Raw genomic sequence first — 12,407 nt, forward strand, 5'->3', positions numbered from 1 at the left:
GTAACGTATGGTCTGGTGTTTCTACTTGGGAGTGCGTAAGGCACAGTTGGCAGAGGCCATGTGATGGGATTGAGAGCAGAGAGAACTCTCCTGTGTGCTGCCCTCAGCAATGTGGTGAGAATGAGAGGACATCTTTCTCCTTCCATCTTGCACTGCAGAGGAGATGTGGCTCCCCTCTGTGCCTGCCTTGGCAGCATCAGGGCTGACCTCATCGTGCCCTTCAACCCCGTTCACATTAGTCACCGCTGGACCCCTGAATCTCATTCATGTTTGGCCCTGACCTCCCTCCTCTGAGCCTCGCCATTTTTCTCTGACTCCCAGAACCCCTCCACTATGCCCTCTGGACCTAGAAGTCATCAGCAAACCCCCTAGAGTCTCAAGTGATCTGAGATGTTACTTTCTCCTGCTTGTCTGGGTTCTCTCTTGAGGACCCTGGCTTCTCTCCCCTTCTCCTGTGGGCCTTGGAGGTGGACAGTGGCTTCTTTGCTCCTCTTTGCTGCTTCATGATCATTCTCCTGCCCTCTTCCTATGTCATCAGAATGTACCACCCACTACACCTTCTGTGGCTGTCACATACTGAGCCCCAGGTCACCGCCATCAATCCTTGAAGATTAAGCTTCAGGTTTGTTGTTACTGGCTCTGTTTTAATTCCTAGTGATGTCAATACCATGAAGAAGACTCTGACCTTTCATTTCTCTGACCTACTCTTTTCCAGTGACTTTTCCTCCACTGCATGTCTACCACTTTTGTCATAGGCATGCCCTTGACCTTATCATTACAAATAGCTGTGTAGTCATAACCCACATAATCAGTTCCAAAGGTCCCACTATCTGATCACTTTTTTTTAGGTCATTCTCTCTGCTGCCCTAATTCTATCAATCTTTCAGCCTCACTGGGATGTACAATTTGTTGTTTCTACCATCTCTTCTCTCTGTCCATTAATCCCTCTCATACATCCTTGACTACCTTTTCTCTCTTACATTATTGCACTCCCTGGAAAAAACCCAACTCTGGTTAAATCCACTTTCTGCCTTATACCTGTGCAGATGTCTACAGTGGATGAAACTGGAGGAAAACACAGCCATGGTGTCTGGTTTCACCTTAAATCCCTGACTTGTAACTTCAGGTGGGTCTTTTGTGCTACACCACAGTCCCACTGACCTCTCCCTGTCCACTCAGACTGTTATTCTGCCAGATGTCGAGCTTCTTCCTCCTCAAACTTCAGCCCTAGCCCTAACCCTAACCCTAACCCTAACCCTAACCCTAACCCTAACCCTAACCCTAACCCTAACCCTAACCCTAACTCTAGCAGGTGACCTTCTTCCCATTTCCCTGAACACTGAAGTGAACACCCACGAACACCTACAAACAGCTGCAAATCTCCCAGCATGTGTTTGTATGTTCTCCTCTTATTTTTTCTAGGATGGCTGAACTGTCCTTGCTCTGTCTAAGGCCAACTCTCCATGTGTTCACTGAGCCTATTCCTTTGTTCATTCTTCCCCTTTCTAACTCGGATATTTGGTATTGCCCTAATTTCCAGATCTTTCCTGTCAGAGTATGGTTGTTTCTCCCATCTTAACTCGACAGTGTTCTGTCCTCCATGTGCCTCCAGCTCTGCCTCCCTACCTCATTCCTCAGCTCCTCTCTGGAATTCTGTTCCCTGAAAGTTTCATACATTCCCATTCTCCATTTCTGCTGCTCTCCCACACTCTCTTTGCACTCCAGCTAGACAAAGGCCCCTCTCCACCAAAACCTACTCCTTTAAGGGATACCTGAGTTGCTAAATCCAGGGGTCAATTCTCAGTCTCTTTCTTACTTGGCCTGTTATCAATATTTAGTATAGTTTGGTTACTTTCTTGAAATTCTTTTACTTACAAAAAATGCACTGTCCTGTTTTCCTCTCTACCTCCTGCTCTTCTTTCTCAGCCTTCTTTGTTACTTCTTTCCCAAACTAAATGCTGAAGGGCCTCAAGGCACAGTCCTCAGACCTCTTCTCTGTCTGCACTCATCTCTGGGTGTTCCCTGCTGGAAACATGAGCTTCTCTGGGGCACAGACAGGATTGCACATGCCTTTCTGACCATCTTTCATGACATCTAGTACAAGCCTCTGTATAGAGCAGGCCCCAGCATGTTTGGTTGAACCAACAGTGGAATGATTTCACTATGGGAGTGAGTGCTAAGAGCTATATGACTAAAGCAGAGATGGAGCTGCCATCTGGAGACTTTTCTTCTTGGAATGGTTTCTGAGCGGCTTCTGTCCTTTGTCCATTCCTTAGGAGGCCAACAAGAAGACAGTCCATGCGAAATACTGTAGTAGATTTGTCCATGCTCCCTGGAAGGATGGGAGCTTGGTCCACGTCTGCATTACCAGGGAGAAGTTCACCTGGTACAGTGAGAGGATCCGTGCAGTCCTGGCCCAGATCCGGCAGAGGTTGGTGTGTTTATAGGAGGGCTAGTCTCTTTGAATTCAAATCTTCTTGTCCTCTTTGTAAAAGCTTAACCAAGAGAAATGGCCAGTAAACATGTGAATTCAAGTTGCCATCTGTTGGTTTGCTGGTGGCCTTGTTGTTAATAAGGGGTGATGCTTGGATTCAGACCCTTAAAAAAAACAGTAAACAAAGGTGTAGTTAACATGCTGGTTGTGCATCTCTGTAGGAGGTAAAGGAACGCTTCTCCTGTCTTACATGTCTCATGGGCCACAGGTATATTGAGACTGTATTACATCTGTTCTCTGTACTCTTGAATACTACATTTCAGGGCACTATTACAATGTGAAATATTTGAATATAGTGGAATAACATATATGATATATGTATTTTAGAAATCAGCTAAAAATAACTTCATATATTCGCTCTCAACCCTGCTCTTTCTTAAAATTTGGTAATGCCAATGAGTCTGATGCTCTAATGCTGAGGCCTCAGCCTCGGATCCGGGGGACGATCTACTCTCATGCTTTCACCTCCCAAGGCAGGGACAGCTTAGGCCATGAAGACCAAGTCCATTTAGGTGCATGGGCTCTGGGGTCAGATAGAGCTGGATTCTGATCTCAGCTCTGCCACTTGCTGTGTGACCCTGGCCTAAAGATGGTTAATGTTTTTGTTCATCAGTTTCCTCATTTATATAGTGGGGATAATAATGCCATTTAGAGATGTGTTCTATGGATTAGGTTGGATACTAAATGTAATGAGTATAGGCTACTACCCAGACTGTAGTAGCTGCTTGAAAATGAGAGTTTCCTCCTTCCTTCTGTGTTTTCTGCTATAAAGCCACAAGCTGCAGACACCTGTCTCCATATTAAGTCTTTGGCGCCACAGCTTCTTAAAACCCAGTTGGTGATGGGATACTCAGAAAAACTAATCCTTATGTCTGGAGCCTCCTCTGCTTATAGTTTTAAGGTTGGCTTTTGGGGAGAGTAGTTTGGATTTCAGATCTGGGAAAAAGAGTGCTGCTTAAAAGAGGTCTTTTTGTCCCTCTTATCACACCAGGTGTGAAGGGTTGTTAGAAAGTTTTCTCTCCTTCTCAGTTTTCTGTGGAGAATTGGTATCATGTCTCCCTTAAATGTTTGTGGAATTCACTATTAAAGCCATCTGGGCCTGGAGTTTTTCTTTATGGGAAGGTTTTTAACTACATATTCAATTTCTTTAAATGCTCATAGAGCTGATGTTGGTAATTTATGTCATCTTTATTTTGTAACCAGTCTGGCTAGAGGTTATCCATTTTATTTATCTTTCCTTTTGGTTTCATTGTGTTTTTTCTCTATAGGGTTTTCTCCTTCCTATACCATTGATTTTTACTCTCACCTTTTTTATTTCTTTCTTTTTCCTTACTTTGGGTTTAAGTTTCTTAAGATGGATATCACTGATTTGAGCCCTTTCCTTCTAGTATAAACCTTTATTTTATAAACTTTCCTCTGAGTAGCTCTTTAGCTGCCTCTCACAAATTTTGTTATGTTGTATTTCACTTCATTCAATACTCTCCAGCAGTTAGTCCTACAAATTCTAGTTGCCTAGGCCTTGCTGTACTCTGAACTCAGTTTCAAATATTTTTCCATTGCACTGCTCCCTTCCCCAGGCTTTGCTTGCAGCCATGAATTTAATTTTACATCCTGTGATGGGAGCCTGAGCCTGTACCACAAAAGCAGTCCTGCTCACACAGCTGCCTGACCCTTGGTTATTACAGGGACCTGGGTGGCCTGGTATTGTGCATAAGCTCCAATGAGGCTCCAGGAATGTGCTGGCATTACCAGCTTGGCTACAACCAGCAGGGTGAGAACAACAAATGGTGTGAAGTCATAGCTGAGGGCTTCAAACTCTCAGAGGACTAGAAATAATGTACTTTTGACTTTGGAACCCAGTCTTGGATTTATTTTTCTGCCCTATTAATTTTCTGTTTGTTTTACTTGGATTGATGGTGGATAGGGGAGGGGGGCTGATGAGGAGCCAGCCCCAATGTAGGATTTTCCACAGAAATCCCTCAATGTGAGTAATCCATCCACAGAAGATTGTATATAAACATGCAGCACAGCTCTGGACTTCGTAGGTGTATCATTGAGTTCTGAGGAAGATGCTCTCATTCCACAGGCCCTAACCATTCACTTTCAACCTATTTCCTGCCTAGGATTGAATGGCTACAGGATGGGAGTCAAATCCTCTTTGGAAAAGTGTGTAATGATTGCGTCTACGTTCTCATTGATACGTCTCACTCAATGAAGGGCAAACTGGATTTGGTGAAGGACAAGATCATCCAGTTTATACAGGTTAGATGGAGCTATCATTTATGCAAAGCTCTGATGCATCTCCACTGATCATCACCTGCTATGGTAATGGGAGGTGCACAGGTGAGGTTTGCACTAAAAAATCCACAGGAAAGACATGTTAGGAAAAAAGCTCCTTTCACTAGTGAGAGTGTTACCAGTTTTCCTTTGCAAGCAGAACTTCCTTTGGCAGGTCCTTTCAGTAACACACAGGTTACTGACGGAGTTTCTTTGTCCATTGCTTCAGGTTTTATCTGTCCTGAAATCTGTGGCGTGCATACACCTCCATGGTTTTCGTCTTTAGGTTAGCATTCAGATTTTAATTTCCAGTGTTTATGAGGGTCCTGTGTGCACACAGACCCAGCATGAATGGTCAGGAGCTTCCTTTCTTACTCTGCCTGTGCTGCCTCTGAGGTGTAGGGCCTGAAGTAGACAGCCCATGTTTCCTAACTCAGAGTTTCCACACCTAGAAATGGGTACCACAGAACGGTCATGAGCCAATAGTACTGATGTGAATATTAACCACATAAAATAGCTGTGGGGAGTGTTGACAACTACAAAATACAGCTTTTCATTCGGCAAACCTCTCTTGGAGAAATATGGGCTGATGCAAGTGAACAGATATGTAATGGAATAACAGCCTTACCAAAGAGATGATCACCAAAATGTAACACTGGGATTTCTTTTTCTTAAGCATATTGCACTTAGCATGCATATTAGGTATATCATTAATATCAATCAGTATTAGAGACATTTAATGTCATATTATATTTATAAACATATGTATGTGATACATAATATACATTCATGCTCATATACATTTTTAAAGGTTTAGTATCCAAACTGTGTATAAATTTTACTTAAATGCCTTTTGTACTAAAAAATATTTTCTCTATTGAATATAATTTTTACCTTCTAGAACTGAAAATAGATATCATGGTGATTAAAATTTATCACACAGTGACCTGTCTCAATATTTTCTTACATTTGAGTGGTTTGATCGTTAAATAATAATTGTCTCTTACAGGAACAGCTGAAATTTAAAAGGAAATTCAATTTTGTGCAGTTTGATGCTCAAGCAGTTGCTTGGCAGGAAAAACTTGTTGAAGTCAATGAAGATAATTTGAAAGGGGCTCAGTCCTGGGTTAGAGACATAAAGGTAAGAAGGAGGCTGGGCTGGGAGAAGCAGCCTGACTGATCACCAGTTGAGGCTGTCCTGGGAGAGAAATTTCTGAGGAACTGCTGTGAGCTCTGAGGATGGCAGTGGCCACAAAGACACTCGTTTGTTTTCCTAAGGTTACATTAACCCAATCCCATCAGCCAGTGCCTTCACTAGGGGTGTGGCCCTCTCAGCAGCTCTGGGCCCAGAACCCAACCCCATTCCTCCTGCAGGTGTAGAGGGTTTGTTTCTCCCTCTTTCCTTCCTCCTGCTGTCCGGGGTTCTCACCAGTGCCCAAGGGTGACATGTTGGTGCCCTTCTCCCCACACTCCCCTCTACATGCAGATTAAGGCTTTTGTTCTCTAGGGGAAGTAAAGGGGGTCTCTGGAGATTCAGGTCACAGTTTGCTTTCCCTGGTCCTGCACCATGAAAGAAACTTTCTTGGGACTCTCCCATCTTCTCTGAGCATTCTGGGGTTTGTGGTGAAAAAGCCTTCAGGAGAGCACAGATACCCCTGTAGCTGTGGCCTCCAGACCTAGCCAGCATACACCAGGGCAGCCTCTACTGATTCACTGGTCATCCCAGAGAAATTCTTTCTTTTTCCTTCCTTCCTTCCTTCCTTCCTTCCTTCCTTCCTTCCTTCCTTCCTTCCTTCCTTCCTTCCTTCCTTCCTTCCTTCCTTCCTTCCTTCCTTTCTCTCTCTCTCTCTCTCTCTCTCTCTTTCTCTCTTTCTTCTTTTTTTGTTAATTCTCACCTGAGGATATTTTTTTCCATTAATTTTTTAGCGAGAGTAGGAGGGAGGCAGGGAAGGAGGAAGGGAGGGAAGGATGGGGAGAGAGAGAAACATCTACATGGGAGAGACACTTCAATTGGTTGCCTCCTGCATGGGCTCTGACTGGGGCCAGGGATCAAACCTGCAACCAAGGTATGTGCCCTTGACCAGGAATCTAACCCAAGACCCTTTGGTGTGCAGGCCTACACTCTAACCACTTGTGTAGTTGGCCAGAGCAACACTGGTCAGGGCCCAGATAAATTCTTCTTACGTATGTCTGGCTGCATCCTGTCCCAGAAAGCCAGTGTGTGCATCTTGTCTGTCTCTGCAGGTGCCACTGCTCCCCATATTTGGGGCCAATTGTCTGTCCTGTGACCTGAGCACTGTGGTGGGTGTAACAGCAGTTCCCTGCTTGCTGTTTGTCTGGCTTTTTTGTTATGAGTTTTGGAGTGACACTTATGCCAGTTTTCTACATCCCTGGGCAGAAACTTCAGGAGTTTTAAAATTTACAATTTCTTTGTTTTACCTCCAGATTGCCAATGATACCACACTCATGTTTGCCAAATACTAAGTATCATGAATCAACCCTGGTTTGAAACAAGCATGATCCCTGCCAGGGTATACTCAGGTTGCATGTTTAAGCTGTGCCGACAGCTGAATGAACAGCAACTGAGTTAGTGCCTCACACAGAAACACGAAGAGATAGAATTGCATTAAGAGCTCTGCCGTCAGGAAAGGAGATCCATAGCCCTGGCTTCCAGCAGTCCCAGAATCGGCAGGGAGAGGCCTTATGGCACACTCAGGGGTTTGACACTTGGAATTACTGAGCTTAAATTATTATCTCAATATAATTTTAATGTATCTTTTATTTCACAAGTACTTTTCTATTTTTTTTGGAAGCAGAAAATAACATTTGTTTGAAATCTTTCTTGAGATTTAAGTGTATGCTTGGTATTTCTCCCTCTCTCTTCTGTAGGTTGGGAGTTCCACAAACACTCTGCATGCCCTGAAAATTGCTTTTGCTGATAAAGAAACACAAGCAATCTACCTTTTGACAGATGGGAGACCTGACCAGGTACTTATCAAAGTTGGGGACCCTGAAAGTCATTGCTGAGAATGGGTTTGGGGGACCTTTTAAACTGTCATGCCTTGCTGGGCGTGGCTCAGCAGTTGAGCATCGACCTGGCACCCAGGAGATCACGGTTCGATTCCTGGTCAGGGCACATGCCCGGGTTGTGTGCTTGATCCCCAGTCGGGGGCATGCAGGAAGCAGCCGATCAATGACAACTCTCTCATCGTTAATGCTTCTATCTCTCTCTCTCCCCCACTTCCTCTTTCTGAAATCAATAAAGGTATATTTTAAAAATAAATAAATACATACATAAATAAACAAATAAATAAATAAATAAATGCTGTAGAAAGATGTTTCCTTGGCTGAGGGTTCCCAGATCTGAGGTGAGAAAATACTCAGAGAAATTCCTTTGTCTACTGAAGCACTGAGAACAATTTATGTGACCCTGAGTATTGTCTGGTTAATGCGCCCACACCCACAGGGTTGGAGACTGAGTCCATGTAAGGAGATCTTCCATTGAACACTGGTTTATATTTTATTATAAACAAAGAGGGAGAGGATTCTTTTTGATTTTTTTCCTTTGGGGACTGAATCTAAACATGTCACTGCACATGCCCTTGATTTTACCCCTAATGTTAACTTAGTGATCGTTTAAACAAAAGCGTGCCTTTCTAGTGAAATGTTCTTTGTTTTGTTTAGCCTGACTGGAGATATTTGAACGTTTTAGCAGAGTCTGTTCATCTTCTTTTGAGCTTTGTGAATGAAAGACTAATGCTCTGAGCATTAAATAAATATGCAGATTTGCAGGCCAGTACCATGTAAATTAACCACGAAAATGAATTAGTACTGACTTGTTTCCTTCATTGTGAGGTGTTTGCATGTGAAGACAGGCAAATGGTGCACAATACCCTGTGTCCAGTGGTCTTGTGATTAAATAGTAAAGCAACGGGACTTACTGCAGCATTAGCTTTATTGTGGCAGAAACGTTGTATATAAAGTTGTATTTGGCGTGATTTTCCCATCAACGTCACTGTATTTTCTCTTTGGAAGTAGAGTGTTGTGCCCTGTTTACATTCTATGTGTGGCGTCAGGTGTGAGGCTACAGGGGTGAACAAGATCCCTGCCTTAGGGAAGCTAACACTTTAGGGTACCTGCTAGACGTGTTCAATTAACTCTGACACGGTGGGGGAGTGAGTTTGCTGGTGCTCTGAGATGTCTGTGTGCACAGAGCAATGGATTTTGCTGTAAAAGATGGAGAGACAACCAGGCAAGTTTCCCCTGAGGAGCATATGGTTTTATCCATCTGTATTTAGAAATATGCCTGACTAGTGCCAGGGAAAGAGGAGATCTTGATAGACTGGTAAGGGCCCACCTCAGGTAGGAACAGCAGCATGGGAGACGAGGGGACTCTCTTCAGAGATGAGATAATAGAAGTGGCCTCAAAGGACTCGGTGACCAATTTGGGAGGAGGTTGTGGGGCCAGGTGAGGAGAAGTGGGAACAAGGGAGAAAGAAGTCAAGATGACTGATTTCTGGTTATAATGACTATATTATTGACTGATTTAATTTAAAGCAGGAGCAGGTTGGGAAGTTGCTGATGGAGGAAGCTGAGTTGTGAGCCTGTAGTCCATGGATGCCCATAAGCCCCTAGAAATAGGAAGCTGGAGGTTCTGATTTGAAAGTCATCTGGACAAGAGGTCCTTTTCTTTCAACTAATTTCTCACTGATTTTATTGCAATTTAGAAAAATAGACAAGCATAAGCATAAGAAAGAACAAAAGTTAAATCATTCATAATTCAATTTTGCATCCTGCTTTTTTAAAATCTAATATGTGCAATTTTTTCAAGTCATGAGAAATTCTTAAGAAACATCATTCTCAATGACTGCATCATATTCCATTAATAAAGCATCTACCTTCAAAATTAATTTTATTTAATTTGTGAATAGTAATACACTTACATGGTACAAATTACAAAGGTACAAAAAGATATACAGAGAAAATTCTCCTTCCCATTTCCTGTTCACCAGCTAAGAGGCAATGTATGTTACCAGTGTCTTCTATCTTCTTTCAGATGTAGTTTGTTTGCAAGCAGGTATGTATTTATATATATTTCCTTTAAAAATATACAAGTGGTAGCATGTTACACAGACAATTCTGAGGGCCTTTTTAAATAAAACAATATACCTTAGAGATTACTTATTATCATTTCATAAAGAGCTTCCTCTTTTTTAAAAAAAAATGCCTTTATTGATTTCAGAGTGAGGAAGGGAGAGGTACAGAGATAGATAGAAATATCAGTGATGAGAATCACTGATTGGCTACCTCCTGCATGCCCCCCACTGGGGATCAGGCTCATAACCCGGGCGTATGCCCTGACCAGGAATCGAACCTTGATGGCCTGGATCATAAGTAGATGCTCAACCGCTGAGCCACCCTGGTCGGGCTTCCTCATTTTTTAATAGCTGCCTACTATTCTACCACATGGCTACTTAGCCATGTTCCCTGAAGATCGACATTTAGGTTGTTTTCAATCTTTCTGTTATACACAATGTTGCAAAAGTAACTATGTGTGTGTGTGTGTGTGTGTGTATAATTTTTCACATGTATGAGTAAATCTGTAGTGTAAATTCTGAGAGGTGGACTCAGTCAAAATGCATGTTTTGATAGATAGTGTCAAATAGCACCCCACTCCCCAAAGAGGATGTACCAAGTAACACTTCTGCTAGCAGGATATTAAGAAGCACAGTCTTTCCAAATCTACTTCACAAGATGGTTGTGAAGATTAACTGGGATTCTATGCCCCAACAGAGTGCCCAGCACACAGAAGGACAATTAATGTCTCTTCGTTTGCTCTCTGTGGGATACACATTGACAGTGGCTTGTCTGAAGCTGAAAATTGCTCTTTTGGTAGAGACCTTTGGAAGCCACTTGAAGATCCAGTGTCCCCACTCTGTAGAATCCTGACTGTAAGGATGTTCTACTCATGGCCTCTGACTGCAGTACTTTAGGGGATCTAATGCATAGCCCAACACTTGAGAAGCATAGATTCTAAGTTTAGGTGCACCTCAGGCTGAGGGACTTGATTAGCCAAACCTTTCTCCCAGATTCTTTTTCCTACCCTCAGAGGGCAAGGACCTCTTTGTACTCTCACTGTCTGGCAGTGTTTGCTTTCCTTACCGAATTGAATTGATACCTTTCTCAGAAGCCACTCACTGCTATATAGGTAATTACTAGTTGAGGTTTCACTATCTCGAGCAAATACTAAAGGATTTTACATCTTATTATTTTCTCTCTTTTTCTCTTTTTCTATCTCCTCTTCCCCCTCCCTCAAAACTTATCAATTCAGACACCTGAAATGGTTATAGACCAAGTCAAAGTTTTTCAGAAAATTCCTATTTATACCATCTCCTTCAATTACAATGATAAGATTGCAAACGACTTTTTGAAAGAACTTGCTTCTTTGACTGGAGGAGAGTTCCATTCTTACAAATTGGGCTCCAAGGATCCCTGTCCTATGGAGGCTGTTCAGGTAAGAGCTTGATGAGCTGAGAGGCATGTTCACTTAATTGAACATTACTCTGGAGGCCCAGGGACAATACCTTAATTGTTAAAACAGCAACCATAAAGACAATTAAGTCGAGCAAATGGATCACTTAATATGAGCATATCAGTGTTTCTCAAGGACCACATGGGCTAGGGCACTTGTGAAAATACAGATTCCTGGGCCCCACTTCAGAACTACCAAATCAGGCTCTAGGCACAGAAGCCCAGGAATCTTAATAGATTTGGTTTTCCACTAAGCTTTTTATTGTGGAAAGTAGAAGAGTACATGGACTTTTATGTATCCATCAGTCAAATTCAACAACTATCAACATTTTGCCAAACTTTAGGAATCTGTATTTTTAACAAGCAGCCCAGGGATCCATATGTGAAATCTCTTAACCACTGCTGTTTATGGACCTATATCGGATACTATAAAAAAATTCAGTTGCTAGGTAGTTGTCTTCTAAGTTCTTTGGCTATATAACCATGTGACCATCTGATGAAGCAATTCATTCTAATGGGCTAATGGGAAAAAATAAATAAAATTCTATTTTTCAATCCTCCAGTCTTGGCCTGAGGATATATATTTTAAGAATGCCCTTCTAGATAATGTGTTTTTCATCTCATTGTCTGTCCTGAGGAGTGACTTTAAATCCAGGACAAGCCAGAGTATTGATTAGTGCTTACATGTGAAGAAACTACTGGGGTCTGGGGAATGAATCATTCAAGAAGATTGCAGGGAAGAGAACTTGGAGTCCACACAGAGCTGGGAATAGTGACTACTCCTATAAACTAGACTGGAAAACCTTATAACCCTAGTTATAAGTATGAGTGGAGTATACAAAAGGGTCTTGCCTCAGTATTGGGAGCAACCTAATGCTGCTCCAATTCTTCCTAGAAAATCTTAAATCCAAGAAGCAAAAGGATCACACTGTTCCCAAGGGACTTTACTGCATCCCTGATCAAACCTCAAGAATAATTACAGGAAAGCAAAAATATCCACCACCCAACAAAGTGAAATTGAAAATTTCTGGCATCCAATCAAGTAGTACCAGGTATGCAAAGAAGCAGTAAAACATAGGCACATAATGAAGAAAAATGTAAACAG

The 12,407-nt window shown here is 42.4% G+C and overlaps 1 protein-coding gene across 3 annotated transcripts in view; it reads left to right on the forward strand.

Annotated features, from left to right (window-relative positions):
• VWA3B (von Willebrand factor A domain containing 3B) overlaps nt 1-12,407 on the forward strand; it is a 143,521-nt gene that overhangs the window by 61,799 nt on the left and 69,315 nt on the right. For all 3 annotated transcript variants that reach the window (XR_014000089.1, XM_081155767.1, XM_081155768.1), the window contains exons 10-14: nt 2,277-2,431; nt 4,618-4,756; nt 5,781-5,912; nt 7,661-7,759; nt 11,103-11,285. Coding sequence is in view for 2 of the 3 variants with exons in the window: in XM_081155767.1 (XP_081011893.1) it covers nt 2,277-2,431; nt 4,618-4,756; nt 5,781-5,912; nt 7,661-7,759; nt 11,103-11,285 (708 nt within the window). In the remaining variant the exon portion in view is untranslated. The remainder of the gene's footprint in view (nt 1-2,276; nt 2,432-4,617; nt 4,757-5,780; nt 5,913-7,660; nt 7,760-11,102; nt 11,286-12,407) is intronic.

This window comes from Miniopterus schreibersii, assembly GCF_964146895.1.
Source record: "Miniopterus schreibersii genome assembly, chromosome: 13".
Classification (NCBI taxonomy): domain Eukaryota; kingdom Metazoa; phylum Chordata; class Mammalia; order Chiroptera; family Miniopteridae; genus Miniopterus; species Miniopterus schreibersii.